Source organism: Sapajus apella, unplaced genomic scaffold, assembly GCF_009761245.1.
Source record: "Sapajus apella isolate SASKATOON/1434 unplaced genomic scaffold, GSC_monkey_1.0 scaffold22, whole genome shotgun sequence".
NCBI lineage: Eukaryota > Metazoa > Chordata > Mammalia > Primates > Cebidae > Sapajus > Sapajus apella.
Window position 1 is genome coordinate 6,649,652 of NW_022436962.1, and position 21,000 is coordinate 6,670,651.

The 21,000-nt window shown below is 52.0% G+C and overlaps 2 protein-coding genes across 13 annotated transcripts in view; one reads left to right on the plus strand and one right to left on the minus strand.

Moving 5' to 3' along the window:
* The window catches only part of PPFIA4 (PTPRF interacting protein alpha 4), a 52,947-nt gene extending 42,309 nt beyond the window's left edge, over positions 1-10,638 (plus strand). For 7 of the 12 annotated variants that reach the window (XR_004272138.1, XR_004272141.1, XR_004272142.1 and 4 more), the window contains 5 exons: positions 485-660; positions 3,382-3,450; positions 7,525-7,705; positions 7,913-8,021; positions 8,278-10,638. Coding sequence is in view for 5 of the 12 variants with exons in the window: in XM_032288789.1 (XP_032144680.1) it covers positions 485-660; positions 3,382-3,450; positions 7,525-7,705; positions 8,278-8,327 (476 nt within the window). In the remaining 7 variants the exon portion in view is untranslated. The remainder of the gene's footprint in view (positions 1-484; positions 661-3,381; positions 3,451-7,524; positions 7,706-7,912; positions 8,022-8,277) is intronic. The other 5 variants (XM_032288789.1, XM_032288791.1, XM_032288790.1 and 2 more) reach the window with 1 other exon arrangement.
* Positions 10,639-11,150: 512 nt separating this feature from the next.
* On the minus strand, positions 11,151-18,076 carry MYOG (myogenin). Its single transcript, XM_032288798.1, has 3 exons — positions 17,461-18,076; positions 16,610-16,691; positions 11,151-15,976 (listed from the first exon to the last, which is right to left on the minus strand). Exons 1-3 carry the CDS (start codon positions 18,004-18,006, stop codon positions 15,855-15,857), a joined length of 750 nt encoding a protein of 249 aa, XP_032144689.1. The 5' UTR covers positions 18,007-18,076; the 3' UTR covers positions 11,151-15,854.
* Between the last annotated feature and the right edge of the window lie 2,924 nt (positions 18,077-21,000).

Genomic DNA, 21,000 nt, shown 5'->3' on the forward strand with positions numbered 1-21,000 from the left:
TTGGCTATAATTCCCCTCCCTCGATCCCACATACCAGACAGCAGCCACCAACTGGACAAATGCAATGAATCCTCTGGAATGGTGTTATAGACTGGTGCTTGTGGCACTTGGTGATCTGGGTGAGGTTGGATGGGAGACACAAATTTTAGAGGAGACCTTGAAGGTGGGAAGAATAAGAAGGTTATTTCAGCTTGGTGCAGGGGGGTGACCCATGCAAGGGCTCTGGGGAGGAAGCTTGGAGCCTGTTAGCCTGACTCCGGGTTCTGTAACCTGGCAGGGATGGAGTGAGTAGAGGGTTGGTTCCCCAGGAGCCCAGGTGCCAGGGAGGACAGAAAGAAGATATGGAAAGTTGGGGATGGGGTGGGGGCCAGAGAGCAAGGTAGACTGGGGGCTCTGGGTTTCGGGAGCTGTGCTTCTCGTCCTTGGAGGGCCCTTGATGAAATGTAGTGTCTCCTTCCGTCCCTTTTCTTCCCCCACCCTCCAGATGTGCTGGTTTGGACCAACGACCAGGTGGTTCATTGGGTCCAGTCCATTGGGCTCCGGGACTACGCAGGAAACCTGCACGAGAGTGGTGTGCATGGAGCCTTGCTGGCCCTGGACGAGAACTTCGACCACAACACGCTGGCCCTGATCCTGCAGATCCCCACACAGAACACCCAGGTGGGCGGCTTTTTAATCAGACAACCTGTCTTTCCCTCCTCCCTCACTTGCTTGCTTTCTTTCTCTCATACACAAAGGCTTAGGTATCTTGCAGAAAGGGGAGGTGGGGGCTTTTCTAGGGCCTATGCCAGAGGAGATTGCAGTGTTCTCAATCCTCCAGTAGTCCCTGTGCATAAGCAAGCCCCCATGGGCACACAAGGCCCTCACATACAGAGCACGCCTGGCGTGGGCCTGGCACACAATGTGCCCTTACAGTGCGCATCCGCATCCTGCCCCGGGTACCTCCATCTCCTCCTAACCCCACTTCCTAGCTGAGACTTTGAGCCTTCCTTTTCATCCTGCTTCTCTGATCTGACTTTTCTTAGAGGGGGACTAGTCCCAGGGCCTGGAGGGACAAAGAGCCCATACCACCTTTGTCTACCACCCTAGGGTCTGCTCCTGGGCCCCCAGGCTTCAAAAAGCTAAATATACCAAATCACACAGCCCAGAGCTTCACCATGCCAGGGCTGTGGCTCTCTGTCAACAGCTCAAAAGATTAAACATCTCCTGAAATTACATTTTGTCATTTTTATGGAGCTGTCATCTAAGAATATATCTAAATGTTTCTTGAACCTATTTATATATCTGGCCTTTCTAACTTCCTGTGGGTAATAGATTCTAGAAGTACTGCTTGTCGTGTAGAGCACTTCCTGATTTTATTTGTCCTAAAAATGCCCCTGTCAGCCCCCTGGGGAAGGAACTACCTCCTCCTAATAGTTTAGGTTTGGTAAGGATATTTGTATTTAACCAGTTCTCACCTTTCGTGATTTCATAAACTCTGATTGTATTGCCTCTGGTCCCAAGCCTTTGTCTCTCCAGACAGAGTCTTCTTAATTCTTTTAGGCTTTCCTCATATAGACTTGCCTCTGTCCCCTGATTGTTTTAGCTGCCCTTGTCTGGACTGTTTGCAGCTGTCAGATCTCTTTTGAAATTCAGCCACCAGAGCTGCACCGTCTATTCTGGGAGCAGACACGTTTTGGCTTGAGTGAGGGCAGGGCTGTGTTGTCTCATAATTCTGGGTAGGGTGCTGACCTTTTAGGGGTGGTGGCAGTGTGTCCTGTAGGCATTCTGCAGTGACCCCTCTACTCCAATGAGTCAAAATGGATAGGACAGATCCCCTCATTCTCCAAGAGGAACTTGGATTTCTTCCCCAAGTGCAGTTCTTTCCACTTGCCCACTTTGGGCAAAAGCCTCATCTGCCGCTTTCCTGGCCACTCACATGGCTTTGTGAGATGCTGCTGAAATTTATACCTATCCTCCTCACCTTTCACTGCCCAGAGGAGTAGGGTCATTTGGTTACTTGAAATTTACTATGCTTCTTTCAAATCACTTCTAAAAATGTTATGTTCCCAATACTGGCACAGACTGTCCTTACGGTTAATATTTTCCACCCAGAAATGGATTTTTCTCTTTCTTTGATTTCCTGTCTCTAATGCATTCAGTTTTGGAGGATAGCAGTAATTCTGTAAATAGTAGCAGGCACACCTCTCTATGGCTTTCTAACCTTTCCTAATTTCCTGACCCAGTCATTGAGCTTAGCTGTTGGGAGAAGTAGTGTCTGACCCAATATGGAATTCCTCATTTCAAATGGTTAAAAATGGCTTGCTGTGGTAGCTCAGGCCTGTATGCTCAGCATTTTGGGAGGTCAGGGTAGGAGGATTGCTTGAGTCCAGGAGTTCAAGACCAGCCTGGGTAACATAGTGAGACCCAGTCTCTACAAAAGTTTTAAAATATTAACTGGGTTTGGTAGTGCATGGCTGTAGTCCCAGTTACTGGGGAGGCTAAGGCAGGAGTTTTGCTTGAGCCCAGGAGTTTAAGGCCTCAGTGAGCCATGATTGTGCCACTGGACTCCGGCCTGGGCAGCAGAGTGAGACCCTGTCTCACTCAAAAAAAAAAAAAAAAAAAATCTGGTAGCAATTTTGAAAACTTCAATTTCTGGCATTTCTGAAAACTGTGAATGAGTTAATCTCCTGGGAGGCCTAGAGAAAGGGTTTATGCACACAGCCCAGGGACCACCAACATCCATAACTGAGCAGGCTTCCTAATTTAAGCTTTTGATGTGAAAACGTATCCGATAGATTTATTTAATTCAAATTAGTTAAATTCTGGTGATCCATGGTTTATATGCTTACTTACCCCTCCAGAAAGAGTCAAGCACGACTTTCCCCTTTCAGACAATGTTTTTTCCAAGTAGGTGAAGTCTGCTTATCTATGTGTTCTATGGCCCTAGTTTTTTGTTTTTTTCTTGGAAACAGGATCTTGTTCTGACACCTAGTCTGGAGTGCAGGTGCCATCATAGCTCACTGCAGCCTCAAACTCCTGGGCTCAAGCTATCCTCCTGCCCAGCCAGTAGCTGGGACTATAGGTGTACACCACCATGCCAAGTTAATTTTTTTTTTTTGGTAGAGTCAAGGTCTTGCTATGTTGCCAAGGCTGCTACTTTTTTTTTTTTTAAATACATTTTTCTAGTTTGTCGTATATGAAAAAATCCTAGGCTTATGGTTTTACTTCTGAGGTTTGCTTGAAGGAGAAGCTTCAGAAAGGTCATAAAGATCTCTAATTGGCTAAATGCACTGAAGCCTTGCATCTCTACCCTTGGACCCTATGAAAAAGGTGAAAGATGGCATAAAGGTAGTTAACTCTAGTTAACCACCTTTCCTTCCCCTGCTCTGTGTTCTCCAGGCACGTCAAGTGATGGAAAGAGAGTTCAATAACCTCTTGGCTTTGGGCACAGACCGGAAGCTGGATGACGTGAGTACCTGGCCATGAATTAGGGGCTTTGGGGATTTGGTCATCTTAGTTGGATTGAAGTTCATGAGTTCTGCCTTCCCTTGGCTAGTTATTGGAAGGCTAATCTAAGGGAGGAGAGCCAGAGGGGATGAGGATAATGTCAAGGGGTTGAGGAGGTGGGCCAGCCCTAGAAGGACTTGTCTTGGGTAGCAATAGGCTGTGGCGAAGTCTCTGTGAAAATCCTATGCAAAAGTTGAAGGCCCCATGTGTACTTCCAGCATCTTCCAATTTGGTGCCCCGCCTGCCTATATGCATAGGATCAAAGATTTTCCCCAAAGGCCCTATCTTTGGGAGCACACCTTTTTCTTGATCTCTCAGACTGTGTCTCTTCAGTGCTGAGCCCAGCATACCTCCAGCCTGCTCAGTAAGACTCCAGCCCATCCTCCAGGAGCATGGGTGTGTGGAGGTGGATGCCCTGCTGAGGCCGTTAAATGACAGGCTTGCTCTCTCGCTCCCCAGCGCAGTCTGCACGGCTGAACATCTGCTCAGGCTTTTACCATCCCAGCTTCCTCTAGTTTCACCCTTGGGGCTACCTTAACATCAAGTTAAAGTTTTCCACTCTCCGCCCTTGGGGTCGCTGAAGGAACAGTCCCTTGCTCTTGATTTCATCAGGCCTTCCCCTTGGGCTGAGGGGAGACCCTGGCATTTGGAGTCGTATGGTCCCCTTTGAGATGCTGATCCAAGCACACCGGTTTCCTGAGGTCACAGCCCCTCCTTGGCCCTTGCCTCCTCTTCCTCCTTTCCTCCTCCCTCCTCACTTTGCCATCACTGCCCTTGCCTGTCAGGTTTGCCACAGTTGATTTGGCTCCAAATAAGTTAAAAGCCCAGAGTGTGTTTATTTTTCGGTGCTCTGTCTTCAGTCAGATCACTGATTCTTTTTTTTTTTTTTTTTGAGACGGAGTTTCGCTCTTGTTACCCAGGCTGGAGTGCAATGGCGCGATCTTGGCTCACCGCAACCTCCGCCTCCTGGGTTCAGGCAATTCTCCTGCCTCAGCCTCCTGAGTAGCTGGGATTACAGGCACACGCCACCATGCCCAGCTGATTTTTTGTATTTTTAGTAGAGACGGGGTTTCACCATGTTGACCAGGATGGTCTCAGTCTCTTGACCTCGTGATCCACCCGCCTCGGCCTCCCAAAGTGCTGGGATTACAGGCTTGAGCCACCGCGCCCGGCCCAGATCACTGATTCTTAATGGGGCTAAAACCCACCTTTGTAGAAGATTGCTCTGCCTCAGGGAGACACAGGGCACTCTCAGGAATACACAGAATTTGTGGAAGTGTTTTCTTCACAGAGGTATCTTGAAGTTTGGGAGAAAAAAATAGATTTATATATGTATACTTTTTGGTTATTTGGATACTTGAAAAGAGATAAACCGAGAGCGCCCCACCCCTGACCCAGAGCTGTTCCAACTCTGAGAGATCTCAGTTTTCCCAATACCCCTGTGATATTGACCCTCCCACTAATTCTGCATGCACTTAGGATCGCAGCTCTCTTTGTTGTTGTCTGGAGAAATGACTCCCATATATCTATTAGCGTGGTGCTAATTTAGAAGCTATATAGTCCTTCAGTCCTTACAAAAGTATTCTTTGCCTGCCCTGTGCCAGGCATTGTGCCAGGTATGGTGGTTAGTGATGGCGATGTCTCACTTTATGGTAATGATCACCACACGAGACAGGTTATTATGCTCATCTTACATATGGATGAGGAAATTGAAGCTCAAAGAGGGAACTTACTTGCTGTGGCAGAGCAGGACCTCAGCAGATATGTGTCTGATTCCTGAGCTCTTCCCCCTTGTTCCACTTCCTCTGGGAAGCTTGTGGAGCTGTCTGGCCTATCACGTCCCAGATATTGGGGTGGTATTATTGATTAGACATTGGGGTGCACACAGAGCAGAGCAGTGGGGTTTTTGGGATGCAAGTAGGTTTGGGCTAGAGAGGATGGTTTTTGCAGGAAGCATAGAGTAGAAGCCAGGTCCTGGGAATAAGGTAAGATTTGGGGTTGGGTGCAGGGTCTGAGGTCCAAGGAGACTGCCTCCTGTCTAGACGTCTAGCACATCATCAGCAACCTTGAGCTGTCTCTTGCAGCCAGACCCTCTGCCGATTTTGGTTCTTATTGTCCTTTCTCAAGCTTCAAGGCTCTTGAGGGTGGTATCCAGTTCTCCCTCTACATGGAAGTGAGGACTCAAGGGACATAAGGAGGAGGAAAGTGGGAAGGAAGAATATCTGATTATTAGGGGACAGCAGAGGAGTGTAGAAACAGGTCTTAGGGTTGGCTGAAGGTGGAAATGGAGAAAAGGGGAAGGCGGGAGAGAGAAAAGAGGCTCTGGGCTAGGGTAAGAGCAAGATCATGGGGAGGACAGCAGTGACAAGGAACATTTCTGACAGACTCAGGAATGGGACTCCTGCAAAAAGAGCCAGCTGCCACCTATTCACTTAATGAGTATTTACTGAGTGCCTAAGGTGATCCCAGGCACTGCTCACAGGTTGGGGATACATTGGTTGGAACAAAAAAGATTATGGTTTCTGCCCCACGGAGCACAGACATTGAGAGAGAGAGAAAGAGTGAGAGAGAACGTGAAAGGCATGGAGGTAGGGAGAAAGGAAGGAGGTGGGAAAAGGGGAGGAGGAAAGATACAGTCATGTGTGGCTTAGTGACGCTTCGCCATGGGATAAGTTCTGAGAAATACATCATTAGGCAATTTGATCACTGTGAACATCATAGAATGGACTTACACAAAGCTAGGTGGTATAGCCTATTGCACACCTAAGCTACATGGTATATAGCCTGTTGCTCCTAGGCTACAAATCTATACAGCTTGTTACTGTGTTGAATACTGTTGGCATTGTAAGTGTTTGTATTTCTAAACATAGAAAAGGCACAGTAAAAGTATTATAATCTTATGGGACCACCATGGTATATGTCATCCATCACTGACTGAAACATGTGGTGTGTGACTGTATTAATAAAATAATCTTATAAATACATATAAAAATGCTACTAGGAGGGGTGCTATGACAGAGAGGGACATGGTGCTGAGAATTTATCAGAGCATTTGGCCCACTCAGGGCACACACAACAAACCCTAGGGGGTCGGGCCTGGGAGGGGTTGTGGAGGCAAGAACAGGTGGGTGAATGTCCATTGTTCCTGCTAGTCCCACCCTGCCTGCATCAGCTCTGAGAACATGGGGTGGAGGGAGATGGGCATGACTTCCAAGCAGGGTGGATGGAGGCTCTGAAGTGTGGGGAGGGGAGGCCTGTGCAGAGGGGCCTACTGTAAGGTTGTGGCTTTGGGTGCCCTGTGGCAGAGATGGTTATTTTGGAGACATGGCAGGGGTGAGGGGGGCAGTTGGCAGGGGCTGCCTGCCATGTCCTTTGGAGGAGCGTGCATCTACTTGGTCGTCTGCTTGACCCATCTCTGTCACCGGGTGATTTCATCTGATCCCATTAGCAATAGGCAGCCTGAGAAGTAGGGCAGATGTTATTCCTGTTTTACTGATGATGAAACCGAGGCTCAGAGAGGTCACTCATCTGGTCCAGGGTCACATAGCCAGTAAAATGGCAGAGTCAGGATTAGAAGCCAGGCGTCTGCCTCCCGACAGTGCTTTTCCAGCATACTGGGTTACAAACATTCAGAGGCCCCAGAAGGACAGGACAGTGTGTATAGGGACTGTTTCCCATGGGCTGAGGCTGAGGAGAGCCTTGAAAGGTCAGTGGTCATGCCAAGCCCACTTTGAGAAGATTGCAGTGGGCTGGGAAACAGTTCAACTGCAGGATGGCAGACCCAACCACATTCTCCCCACACAGTCCCTTCATCCGCCAGCCAGGGACAGAGAAATTCAGAGTCGCAGGGTTTCTCCATTCACTGTACAGATGGAAAAACTCAGGCCAAGAAAGGGGAGGTGACCCCGCTCCCCTCTTTCCAAAGGGGTAGGATTGGTGCTCCTAGAACCTGCCGCGACTGGCCCCCTCCAGCCAGGCCCTGAGGATGGCAATTCCAACAGGGCCCTCGGGCCTTTGGTGTCCCCCACCGTGCAGGGGGATGACAAGGTGTTCCGCCGCGCCCCCTCCTGGAGGAAGCGCTTCCGGCCGCGGGAGCACCACGGAGGCGGTGGCATGCTCAGCGCCTCGGCAGAGACCCTCCCGGCAGGCTTCCGCGTGTCCACCCTGGGGCCCCTGCAGCCCCCACCGGCCCCGCCAAAGAAGATCATGCCTGAAGGTGAGTGACAGGCGGGCTGGGCATGGCTGAGGCCCGGCCGAGCACGGGCTCCTTCCTGGCACCCTGGGGCCGGACCGGGCGGAGACGGACAAGGCCGAGGCTGGCGCCCCGCGCTCCCGGGCTGCCGCTGCACTAACGCCGCGGGGAGCGTGTGCGCGCACTAACCCCCGCTCTGTGTGTTCTCCCGCGGCTGCTGACTCCTCCCAGCCGGGACGGCGGGGGCGCAGAGACTGGAGACCTCCACGGTTCGGACCTACTCCTGCTGACCCCCCACCCTCCCGCCCTGGGTCTGACGGGGGTGTGCCCGTGGCTCGGGGTAAGTGGGCCAGGCCCGGGGACGCGGGCACCTTGCTGCTGGCCCTTGGCCCCACGCACCTACCTCTGGCTGCCGGCCTGGCCCTGCTGCTCCAGCCCTGCTCGCCAGCCTGCTCGGCTTGCCCCTTCCTGCTTCATCTGGCCTGGGCGCTTTGCGCTTGGAGCACGCTGCGCTGCCGCTGCCGCACGGCCTGCAACCCGCCTCACAGATGCCCTGCAACCTGCCTCAGTGCGATGCCTGTCTCTCTCTCCCTCAGCTCACTCCCACTATCTCTACGGACACATGCTCTCCGCCTTCCGGGACTAGCCACAGCCCCCAGGGCGGGCTTCCTCCTTCTGGGTTTCACAGGCTCCAGACCCCTCCTGCTCGTTCCCCATCCTTCCACGGCTCCCAGTCTCGTCCGTGACTTTCCGGTTGCCCTGGATCTCAGAATATACTCGTCCACCTCCTCTGCACCCCACAACCCCCAGTCCCACCACGTGTCCTTTGTAAGTCTGGTGGATGTGGCTGGAGTCTCCTGGTATCGTGGAGGCACCCAGGTTGTCCACGCTTGGGATTCTGGGGGAAGAAGAGAAGGGCAGTCCAGGGTGGATGTGAAGCCACCCTTCCTCTTCTGGAGCCAGTCTGGTGTGCACTGCAACCTCCACCAGGACCAGGATCCTGGGCCACAGGCTGGGATGGTCCTTCTGAGAAAGGGTCATTTCACATGCTGCCCTGCTTGGGCTATTCAACCTTAGGGTCTTTGTCCATGTCTGGCTGTGCCAAACAGTCTGGCAGCTGGTTTTGGCACCCCCAGCATCACTCCTCTCCCAACCCATCACCATGACTGCAGTTCCTGCCCCCATTCTCTTGGGGACAGGGAGGGGTTGGGAAGGGCTACAGAAAGGCCCCATTCTCCCCTAAGGATGGTGAGGCTGGGAGGAGGAAGGCTGAGGTAGAGATTCCAGGCCCTGGCATAAGCTGAATCCCAAATGTGGGTTTAGGAAGAACCAGAAAGAAATGGATCCCTGAACTCTGGGCCAAGGGTGAGGAAGGGGAAATTCTAAGCCCTTGCCCTATAAGAGGTAGGCAGACCAGCCAGAGGGAGAGCCAATGGCCTCTGGTAGCCTTAAGCCCAAAGGGCAGTGGGAATGTCCCCTGCCCCAACCATCGGGTGGAGCTCCTGCTGGGCTGTAGGGAGGGGAGGTTGTGTGGATCTTGGCTCTGGGGCAGAACGGATCTGACCATGCGTTGTTGACTCTGTGTCCAGCATCCCTTCCCCTCTTCTCCCCATCTGCCTCATTTCTTTAGTAACCCCAGCCCTATAAAAATGAGCCTGATGGGTGGACTGAATATACATTGACCCTAAAGTCAAGTATGGGGAAAAGGCAGACTGAGGCATCCTTTCTCTGACATCCCAGGAAGAAAATAGCTTCTCCTACAGTGATTCATGTCCAAGGTCCAGGAGATTCAATGTTGGTGAAGGCAACCACTCTCCTGCTTATCACCAAATCACCCACCCAGCCCTAATCCAGGCTCTTTTGGTGTGCAGGGACTGCCTCCTCCCAGAATTCCTAAGATCCGCCAGCTTCCGCCATTTTCATTGCTTTCCCCAGCAGCATGGTGAGAACTGGGGCTGAGGGATACAGGTCCTGATTTGGTAGGAATATTATTCCCAAGAAATTCCCCCTCCTCACCTACTCCCTCATCCTACCAAGGTGCCTGAAAATGTTCAAGACTTATGTTCAGGAGGAGATGATGGACCCTAGGGCTTCATCAAAGTGAGAGGAAAGGAAAAGCATCTGGCACGTGTTTCTTGGAGAGGGGCCAGGGCAGTGCCATCCTACAGGTGGCTGGAGCAGCTGCTTTGCAACCTGATCACCTTGAGTTCTGAGCAGGGACTAGGCTCGCAGGTGAGATAATGGGCCAGGGCACCCAGTCCAGAAGGAGCAGTGGCACCTGGGCAGTGCCAGGGCTTAGAGCTTGCTGCCCCTTTTCAGTAGAGGAGAGGCTCCTCAGTGGTGTGGCGGGGTGGGCTCTCCCCTAGGCTTGGGCAAGGCAGCCACCTGCCCTTGCTCTCCCTTATTGTTCCCCGGCCTCCCTGCCATCAAGTTCTGGGAGTGGAGATGGAGGGATTATTGAGCAGAAAATGAGTTGGATGGAGATAAAGAGCTCCCATCCCTGGGTAGTGGATATTAAGATGATGGAGATTCCTAAGAGCACTCCGTCAGGGTGCTCTTGATGGGCTGGCTGTATGGGACACTCAGTCCCAGCCTCTCCCCTCTACAAATCCTGCCACTGTTGGCCATGTTGTAAGGCAGCAGCTGTGCCAGGGAAGCTGGGTCCATTCGGGGCACCTTGAGAATTATTGCAGGGAGGTGATGAGAAGTGAAATCTGTGCAAACAGTGATGGAAGGCTGTTGTCTTGGTGTATCCCTTGCCTCATAGTCAGTATATTTTTTTCTTTGGAGAGTCACCAGTGACCCGAGCCCTCCACACTAGCCTCCTGAACCTCATCAGGTCCCTTCTCAGTACTGTATTGGCTCAGTGCATCAGGAGTGGGTGTATGGGTGTGTGTGGGTGTGAGTGTGAGTGTGTATATACCAATAAACAACCTGGTTTTAAGATAATGTATAAATGGCCTCCAGTCTTTTTTTTTTTTTTAACTTTGAAGCTCACCTGAGATTTCCAGCTTCTTTCATAGTCATAAAGGCTGCTGTACTCTGGAGAGGAAATATCACAGTTTTGAGAACTTATAACTGTTTACTTATGTAAGCACAGGATTGACTGATTAATGTTTGGGTTGCATGTGCCCAGTGGGTAGAGGACCAGATAAGGAGAGAGGAGCCCAATGTCTTCCTTCATCTCGCTCATCTGGTCAGGCTGTCCCTCTTTCCCACTGCTCCTGGAGTTCCTTCTCCTGAGTGGCCGCTGGTCACATCACTCTACTGTTCCTACTTTCAGCAGCTCCTAGCACCTCTAGATCAGAATCGCAGCTCCTCCTCACTGTGGCCTAAGAAGCCATTCATGACTTGCCTCCTCAGCCTTTTCTCCTCCCACCAGGCTCCAATCTGCCCAACTCAGAAACATGGTGTCCGCCCAACTCAGAAACATGGTGTTCACCCAGCCCCATCACCAGAAGGCGCACAGTTGCTTACCTTTGCAGTTTTGAGCCTTCAAGACCACTTCAAGCATCAGTGGGGAGGCATCGCCTCCCCTCCCCAGCAGAGCTGGATAACCAGCAACGCTTTGCTCTCCCAACACTGCCCACTGCACAGGCTGGGCAGTGATTGCGTCCCACGCTGGGCTGCGAGTTCCATCCTTTAGGGCGGTCTTGTTGATCTCTGCATATCCTCGAATGAATCAATGCACCAGCCTTCTCTCAGAGGGTTGTATAAGGATTAATATTAGTAAAGGCTAAAAATCACTGAGTACTATTGTTTGCCAGACACTGTTCTAAGCACCGTAAATATATTAACTCATTAATCCTCACAACTCTGATATATTCTCAACATTTTATAAAACTGGACATTTTAAGGCTAAGATGATACAGCTGGTAAGAGACAGATGTGGGTTCAAACCTAGGTCTTCCTGACTCCAGTGCCTGTCCTTAACTACAATATGATGTTAAAGCTCCTGACCCAGTGCCGGGAGTGTTTATCTTTTCTTTATTTTTCATTCGGAGTAGCATGAGGAAAATGAGTGCTTATCAAATGGTGCTTGCTTCTTTTTTAAGTCAACTTAAGCCCCTGTGCCTCAGCAAGCCTTTCCCAGATACCCAGCCCCCTGACTCCTTGGTGTGTACAACTCATGTGGTCTTTGGCTTCTATGAGTCTTCACGAGGCTGTGTTTCTTCTGCTTCCTGGAGTGGCGAACCCCCTTCATGCAGCACAGTGCGCCATGCATCCTTGTGTCCTCTTTAAGGCTGATGGGGCCCCAAACACTGATGGAGCAAGGGTGGCAGCGTCCATGGGCACAGGTGAGGGGAGGGAGTGGGACAAGGTACCCTGCACACAGCCCAGTGAGGGCAAACGGAGGTGAGGGAAGATGCTGGCCTCTGGGGGTCCCTTGCTACTCTCTCCAGGATCAAAGGTAAAATTGATGAGCCTTGGTGACTGGCTGGCTATGGGAATGAGATCTTCACTGGAGGGAACCAGGAAAACTATGACTGCCCTGTGCTGCCTTCCACTGGGACAGGGGATATAGACAGGGTGGACTTACGTGGAAATAGGAGTTTGATTTTGATTTTGGACATGCTGGGCTTGAGGTGAGAATTGGACATCATGGTTCCATCCGCATTTATAGGAAAGAAGCAGCTAGGTCTCTTTCCTAGAACCGTTTCCTTTGCTCCCTCTAGGAATGCTCCAAGCAGTGAGGGACGGGGAATCCAGATCCGAAGGGGGACCTGTGGCTGAGGGGGATGAGGCACAGCTAGATCTGTGGAGGGGCTGTGATTGGAGCTCCCACTCAGGCCTTGGTTGAACTTCCTTAGGCAAGGTCCCGGTTCAGCCTGAAGTCTTCCAGTCTCACCTTCAGGCTTTTCTGTCCCAGCCTGGGGTCCAGAAGCCCCGGGGAAGCCTAAGGAACCTAACATGCTGGGATGACGTTTTGCCCAGGAAGCAGATAACTGAGCTGAGGGGTATCCTTTCCTCTCACCGCCCTCCGTCACTCCTCCGCCACTCCTCCGCCACCCCCCTCTCCAGCTGATCCACCCCGTCTACACCTGCAGCACTTAAGAAGGTTTCCCAGTCTACCAAATCAATTACTCTGAGAGGTTAGATACCTAAGAATGCTCATCAGGGTGCCACAAGTAGTACCGTAAGCATTCTTCAATTCACACCAATTATCTGAGCACTCTAAGAAGTTCCTATTTACACACCAACAATTAGTGTGCCAATTTTAAGTAATATTTATCTTTTCATTGTAGTGGATTCCCTAAAGTCCATTATTAGGCAACATTTGATTAACCCAGTTTGATTTATTGTAGGTGCTTCCAACTGTAGAACAAATTTGAGCTAATCTCCCTAAAGAACTCTAACTCATTATTCATTAATTGGAGTCTTCTCTGTAATTCTGTTGTGAAGATTAAGCATTTGCTAATTTAAGGAAGTCCCCGTGCTTTGATAACAATTGTTTATTCTGTGAAAATAATGAGTGAGGCTGGGCTCCTGCTTTGCAAAGTTTGCCATTCACACCTGTGGAATTCTAGCGAATTTTAGTCCCTTAAGGACTTAAAGACGTGAGAAAGTAATTAGACAGTGTCTACGTGCCACCACGGTAGGGATCCATTGCACCCAGTATCATTGCTGAGGACTGTTCATTCTTCCCAGAGTATGAACGCGAACTTCACTGTCTAACTGTCAAGATAACTGAAGAAGAGTTGATTTAAAAAAAATATTTCCAGCAACCCCAGAGCCTGTTCTTCAGCAGAGCGGAGTGCCTTCCTTGGCCAGTCAGAAGGAGGACAAGGGATGGGCAGGTCACAGCTGTAGGTGACAGGGTTGTTTCCACCCTAAGAGCGTGGGAGGTGCTGGGGGCAGAGGAAATGAACCTGAGGGGAGAAGATCCTCCATGAATGTGTCCTGAGTATTTTCAGAGGGTAGTAAAAGAGAGTACATTCCAGAGTCAAGGCATTGCAGCCAGCCTGGTTGCCCTCCTCATTCCCAAGGACAGTGAATCAGGGCTAAGAGTCATGGAAATGACCTTGGTCCTCCTCTCCAGCTCTTCCAACGGGGAAAGACTAAACTCAGTGACACCAGTTTGAAAAGAAGAAAATCCCACCAATGGGAGCAGAGTAGGCCAATTTGCAATTCCCAATAAGCCCTGCCTGACTGGTTTGGGATAGGCGGGCAGTGGGGGAGACCCTTCCTTCCGCACCCTCACCTGAGTTCTGTGAGCCTCCAGAGGTTCCTTCTGATTCTTTTCCTTAGGCAGAGTTTCTGGAGAACCTCGAGGGACACAGTGTTAACTCTCCTCTCCAGCAGTAAGGTCAGGAGGGTGGGTGTGGGAGAGATGGCCCAGCTGAGCCCAGAGCCAGAGCAGGGTAGTCGCTAGAGCCTCAGGCAACACTGGGTTAAGTCCATTGTCAAGGGCCCCAAAGAATTAAGTAGGGCTGGATTATACCATGCTCTGAATTCCTGCTTCTGTAATGATTCTGATACTTATACTTCGCCACGAACCAGATGAACTTAGCCCCAAGCAGTTGGAATTAATAAACTTTTCAGTAGATGTTCATGTTCCATTTGAATTCTAGCTCCTGTGAACGCCCCAGTTAATCCCTGTGTAATGTCTATCCAAAAATCTTTGTTCTCAATTTCCCACCCACCTTCTACGTTCTGGAAGCTAATCTTTGCAAAATAGCAACCCAAATGAAGAGGACCTCAGCTTCTCTTCGATTGTTCTTTGTGGACCCCTTTACCCTCCCTGAGCCGAATCTTCTTCATACTGGGAGCTGCAAGCAGGAACCAGAATCCCCTTCTGCCTGGAGGGAATGGAGGAGAGTGGGTAGGGGACATGCTGTTTGGCCCACAAGGAAATTACAGTGTCTGACCTCACTCCCTTTCTCACCTCCCACTCCTCTACAGGGCTCCTGGTATTGTGACACCAGGGCAGAGGTGGGGACTAGGGAAGGGAAACCACAAATTCTACCTCTACACCCTGGCTGTGGGCTGAGCACTGGGCATACGAGGTGCTCAGTTAACTGAAACCAGAGGACCTTTTGGGATATGACACGGCGCACAGCAACCTGTGAGCAATGGCTGTGAGGTATAGTGCAATGGAGTGCCCACCCAGTTGTCCTCCGTGTCCCACAAGGATGTCTGTGGAATCTGGTCTCCCCCAGACCGAGGTCCAGACATGCCTGACTTCCTTTGGCATGGTAAAAAGAGCAGGGGCCCCAGTGCCTAGTGACCACCAGCAAGGCGAGGCCCTCAGCGCTGTGGAGCCCTGCCCACTAGGTTGTGTCTGGACTGCTCAGTGGGAAGAGGGAAGTCAGTCATTGCCCTCCCTGCTCTGTGGGAGGGGCAGGGCTGTCAGTCATTTCCCTCCCTCTGCATCATCACCGACACTCTTCTGGCAACCAGTCTTTATTCATTTTTTAAAAAAGGAAATCCAAATAAGTTAGCAAAACAAAACAAAAAAAATTACAAAACAATGGCAAAACCACACGATGCTTAGTTAACAAAAGAAATCACCCCAAGAGCCCCCAACCCCCTTTCCCTGCCTGTCCCCCGGCAACTTCAGCACAGGAGACCTTGGTCAGATGGCAGCTTTACAAACAACACACAAAACAAAACACAACACGACATAAAACCACTGGAAGGTTCCCAATATTCACTGCAAAAGCTTGGCCCCCCAGGGACTCGGGAACAGAGGATTGTTCCTCTCCCTTTCTTCTCTCTCAATTCAGGGCAGGCCCAGCCCAGCCACTGGCATCGGGAAGAGACCAGAACAGGAGACGTGCACAGCTTGTCCAGGTCAGGACACTGTCTTTGTCTCTCAAACCGTTTCATTTGGGGGGTGGAATTAGAGGCCACGTTATGATGAAAAGGAAGCTCCTAAGTTTGCCCCCTGAGCTGAGGCATACACGACGGGGTGCTCTGGTCCCCTGCTTTACCTCCCTGGAAAGGGAATGCCCTCTCCTCCAAGGAGGCAGCTGAATGAGGGCATCCATTCCCTTGCTGGGGGGTGGGTTAACCTTACATGGATGAGGAAGGGGATAGTCTGGCCTATGGCATCCCAGAGCTGGCTTCCTAGCATCAGGGTGCCCTGGCTTAGGAGGCCCCTGCTGTAGAAGCAGTGGCATCTGTGGCCAGCTTGGGGGGCTCACAAGGACACCCGGCCTGGCAGACAATCTCAGTTGGGCATGGTTTCATCTGGGAAGGCCACAGACACATCTTCCACTGTGATGCTGTCCACGATGGAGGTGAGGGAGTGCAGGTTGTGGGCATCTGTAGGGTCAGCCGTGAGCAGATGATCTGTAAGGGGAGGTGGGAGAGTGGTACCTGAGTGAGGAGCTGGGGTTCTTGAGGCCCAGAATGGGGGAATGAGGGATGGGATCCTTGGGGTGACACAGGTTTTCCAGGACAGATGGGTGACAAAGCTCGGGAGTTCTACTCCCGAGTCCCTGCCTTTCCCCATGCTGTGTGTGTGTGTGTGTGTGTGTGTGTGTGTGTGTGTGTGTGTGTGTATGCGCGCGTGCGCGTGCGCCCTTCCTTTCTGAAATCCCCTAGTGAGGCAGGATTTGGAATCAGTCACTCCAGTTGGAGGAGGATGGAGCTCCTCAGAGACTGGACCTGCCCTTTGCTGGGCCCAGTTTTGCAGCACTGACTCAGCACTTTGCAGGGACCCCTGGGGCGGGGACATTGTCCTCTCTGTGGAGAAGGTCAGCCACCAGGCATCAGCTGGGGAGCTGCAGGAGCCGCCATAACTCCTTTGCTGGTCAAGACTACAGGGGCACACAGAACCTCCCAGCCCACCCTTTGGGCCCTGGAGTGCACAGGTCCCTGCAGAGACCCAAGGAAGAGGACCAGAGCAAGGAATAAGGTAAGAGGGGAGGACCTGGCCCAGGGAGGGACTGAGGGATTGGAGCCAAGTTTGCCCTCACTTACCCCCGGGGTTGGCGCCGAACTCCAGTGCGCTGCCCCACTCTGGACTGCAGGAGGCGCTGTGAGAGCTGCATTCACTGGGCACCTGCAAGACAGGGCGAAGGCCCAAGGTCAGGGCACAGCCATTCTTTGATGTGTCTCTCTGCCTAGTCCCAGTGGGCAGAAGCACCTGTGGTGGGGTCAGAGGGTGGACCACAGGCTGTGGCCTTCCAGCGTAGGCCATCCCCAACCCCAGAATCTTTGCAACCAGCTCCTCCACTCCCCAGAGACCCTGCTTCCAGGCCTTCCTGGCCTCCATCCTGGGTGGTGGTTCTGCCCTCAGAGGACACCACTTAAAGGGGTCCCTGGTTCTCCTGACCCTGGGGATAAGGGTGATGGGAGCAGACCGGCCCAGTGAGAGTCGCTCTGCACAGGCCTGCTGGAGTTCCAGTGAGACTCAGTGGGTTTTCTCTCTGCTCAGCCACACCCAGGATGGGGGTGGGACTGGGGGCAAAGCAGTCTTCTCTGGTGAACTTGGCCTGGCCTTTTAGGCTCTGACTCAGGTGCAGGGGTTAATCCTCACCCTCACCCGGGCTGGCTGTGGCCTTGCTCCCGATCCTTTCTTTAGTCCTGTGTTCCCCACTCCCACCCCTTCTGTACTTCCTCCCCACAGCCTTTATCTCATCGGGAAAGAACACAGGACACAGAAGGTCAGCTGGACAGCCCAGCTCTGATCAGGGAAGGGCTCCTGCAGCCCCTCAATCCTGTCTGGCACCTGCTTCAACCCTCTGAGCCCCTGTTGGGGTCTTGAGGCTGTCCAGGTGCCTCCCTCTGGCCCCCTCCCCGTGGGGCAGGAGGATGAGATGGCCACTTACCCCTGGCTGGGGCCCGCCCCCGCCCCGGTAGCGGAGGTCTCGCTCCTCCTGGTTGAGGGAGCTGAGCAGGGCCTGCAGGCGCTCGATGTACTGGATGGCGCTGCGCAGGATCTCCACCTTGGGCAGCCGCTGGTTGGGGTTGAGCAGGGTGCTCCTCTTCAGGGCCTCGAAGGCCTCGTTCACCTTCTTGAGCCTGCGCTTCTCCCTCAGTGTGGCTGCCCGCCGCCGGTCCACGGACACCGACTTCCTCTTACACACCTTACATGCCCATGGCAGGCACTGGCCGGGACAGTGTTCAGGGGTCCCCAGCCCCTTGTCCTCGAGGGGCCCTCGGGCCTCGGGGCTCAGGCTGAGCTCTGTCCGCTCATAGCCTGGTGGCTCGAAGCCCTGGAGGTGGACAGGCAGGTAGTTTTCCCCGTCATAGAAGCGGGGTTCCTGGTAGAAATAGGGGGATGTCTCATACAGCTCCATTGGGTCGGAAAAGGCTTGTTCCTGCCACCAGCCCCCAAGCTCCTGCAGCCCCTCACGCCAACTGCTGGGTGCCATTTAAACCCTCCCCGCTGGCATGGAACCAGAGATAAATATAGCCAACGCCACAGAAACCTGAGCCCCCTCTAAGCTGTTGCTGCACATCAAGACGTTTACAGTGGATTACATGTGATTCCCCTTCTCTCTCCCCCACGGCCCCCACCCCACCCAGCCAGCCTGCCCCTGGCCCAGGCGGGCTCCTGTGCACGGGTCGGGAGGCCGTCGGGTGTAATTTGATTAGTTTTCATTTCTCAGCAGCCCCGGTGGGGCAAGGGGTGTTGGGGGAGGACACATTCCCCTCTCATCTGCTCCTTTCAATTACTCCTAGCTGGGCGGCCTGCCCGTTCTCTCCTTGCTAGTCTCAAAGAAGCTGGTGGGTATAGGGGCAGGAGGGAACAAGGAAAGGTAGGCTTAGGCTGGAAGGGGCCCTAAGAGCCAACTTATCCATCTCCCTGCTTCCTGACAGCACCTTAATCACACTACATCAGTTGGATGAGACTCTTTTAAAGACCTCCCTCTGAAAAGAATGGGACTGCTTCAGGTTCTGGCTATCCACGGGCACTTAGTATTCAGGAATAAGAAGGATCGAGACCCAGAGTACCTAATGGATTCCACTTTCGGAGTTCCCAAGCATGTTCTCTTAGGTCTCATGTGATGGCAGGGGGTAAATTGAGGCAAGAGAAATTATTTGGGTTTTGGTTTTCTTGCCCAGGGGTCAAGAGAAATTTTCTCTTTAATACAGCGGCCACCGTCAGAGCAGGGATTAGAATTTACAGGCTACACGTTGCCACCTTCCCCGGAGCGTCAAGGTCAAGATTACTAAGCTCCCTGTCTCCTCCCTGTCTCACTCCGGACCATTGATCTGTCCTTCCATGTTACCTCCTCAACTCTTTTTCCAGCACCAGAATTTTCCTGACTCATTACTGTGGGTGGGGGTGGGAAAGGAGAAAAAACAGAGCCCTTCAAACTCAGTTTAAATCTCCTCTCTCCTTGACCACCGGGCTTGGTTGTTCTGCCTCTTCCTGTTCAAGGCATCAATTTTACAAGTAACATGCAGGTCTCAAATGTCAGGTGGAGCAGGGACTATTTAATCTTCAGGCCTCTCAGGCCATGATCACCTCTCAGTAGGTGCCTCAGGGTCTGAGAGGACAAATTCCTTCCAATGCAGTGGGCAGACTTCAGACAACAGCATGAACAGGGCTCAGTCTTAGGGCTGGGACTTATAGGGACACCCCAGACAGGGTCCCTGCCCTCGACCTTACCATCTGGTAAACAGCGGTGGTCACCTCTTTCTACCCAGCCCCTGATGCCCGAATCCCTCCCAGGTGGCCACTGTCAGCTTCTTGCTCACGTCAGGAGACAGCTCGTTCCATTGACGTGCAGCTTTGAGCGGCAATCTGCTCCCTGTATCTTTTACCCTTTGTTCTCAAGTTTTTTTTTTTCCCCTAGGACCCCATAGACTAAGTCTGATCTGTCCTATTCCTCATCCGATGACAGATCAAACTGATAAGTTCAAGCTGGTGGCAAGGACAATGGAGGGGGGACAAGACTTCACAGGGAAGGTGAGACCTGCATGGCATGTGGAGAACCAGCATTCCTTCTTGTCATTATTCCCAGCAAGGAGCCAGGAGAATTCTGATGGGCTTTTGGGATAGGAAACAGAGGGAAGGCGGGAACACAGCTGGGCAAGAAAAGAACCCTAAGCATGTTGAGGGGGAGCTGTGAGGTCCTAATTCTGTTCTTGGCCTTACCGACATGATAGAAAGTAGCATGCATAGGCACCGTGGGTTCTAAACCTTGCTTTCCCCTGACCAGCTGGGCTGAATAAGAGTCTCCATTTCCAACACATCCCCTGCCAAACAAAGAAAAAAGAAAAAAAAAACATGCCTTGGTTTACACCCCAATCCTGTGAGCCCTGTGAAAAGAAGTCATGTTGAAGCTACTATAGACACCCCCAGAGTGCATCTTTTGTCACTCCAGGATCCAGTGTGACTTACCTCTAAATAATGTGTCTTCTTCCTATAAAATGGAGGTGGAGCTGGCTTGCTCTGCGGTGGTTTCCAGACCTTACTCTCTAGTTGGTGAGCATGGGCTGACATGTGAAACCTGGATTACAAGACAAGGGAGAGCTGTGTTCATTTTGCAGCAAACATGGGGGCTGTGAGCAATGGCAAACCAGTAGGTTCTGCAAAAGCGTTCTGGGAATTTTTGGGACAGCAAAACTGCTGCAGGCTGGGCCTCTGCGGAAGGCTTGGGGAGCATGCTGGGCCAGGTCTTGGAGAACTGGCAGGATTTGGATGAGGAGAGGGAGCAGGGCAGGAGGACATTGGGTAGGCTGGTTTGTATGGAGCTTGGGGTTCAGGCAAGGGGGCGTTGGAGACGAACTTGCACAGCGGGGAGGATGCCCAACTGGGCAGGGAAGGACTTGAGAGCTGAGGCAAGGAGGCCACACGGAACAGCATGACAGTTGTCCAGGAGTGAGGATCATCTGAACAGCCCGCTCAGAGGCAGGAGGATGCATTCGACTGGGAGAAGGCGCGTGTTTCCCGCTAGCGAAGGGTGGTGAGTGTGCACGAAGTAGGGGAATGGTTGTATTAAATGAAAGGGCACTTGGCACATGGCTACACCCTGCAAATGTTATTCCCTTTTCTTGCTTTGTGTTTTCTTCTACTTCTGAGTGCCCCGCAGGGGACCATAGCAGCAGGAATGGAGGAGGCAGAACCTGGCTCCACCCTGGGTGTGTTTATTCATTCATTCATTTTTTTCCATCAAGTACCTTGTATTTAGCACCTTTGCCAGGCGCTGGGGTCACTAAGACATCCGCTGTCTGCCTTCAGGGTGCTCACTGATGAGTACTCACACAAAGTCATCTAACCAAGGTAGAAAGAGCGGGCTAGAAAAAGTGCTGATGTAATCCAGAGAAGGAATTCATTCATTCACTCCTTCATCTGCTTAACACATATTTACTGAGAACCCACTCCATGTCGGTCCCCCATCTGGGACCTGACCTGG

Bases quoted from the DNA above. Each gene is read 5' to 3' on its own strand.
- MYOG (XM_032288798.1), bottom strand. From the start codon at position 18,006: ATGGCACCCAGCAGTTGGCGTGAGGGGCTGCAGGAGCTTGGGGGCTGG. The intron at 16,692-17,460 runs GTAAGTGGCCAT...CCTGTCTTGCAG, and splicing joins GGGGCGGGCCCCAGCCAGGG to GTGCCCAGTGAATGCAGCTC. The intron at 15,977-16,609 runs GTAAGTGAGGGC...CTCCCCTTACAG, and splicing joins GTTCGGCGCCAACCCCGGGG to ATCATCTGCTCACGGCTGAC.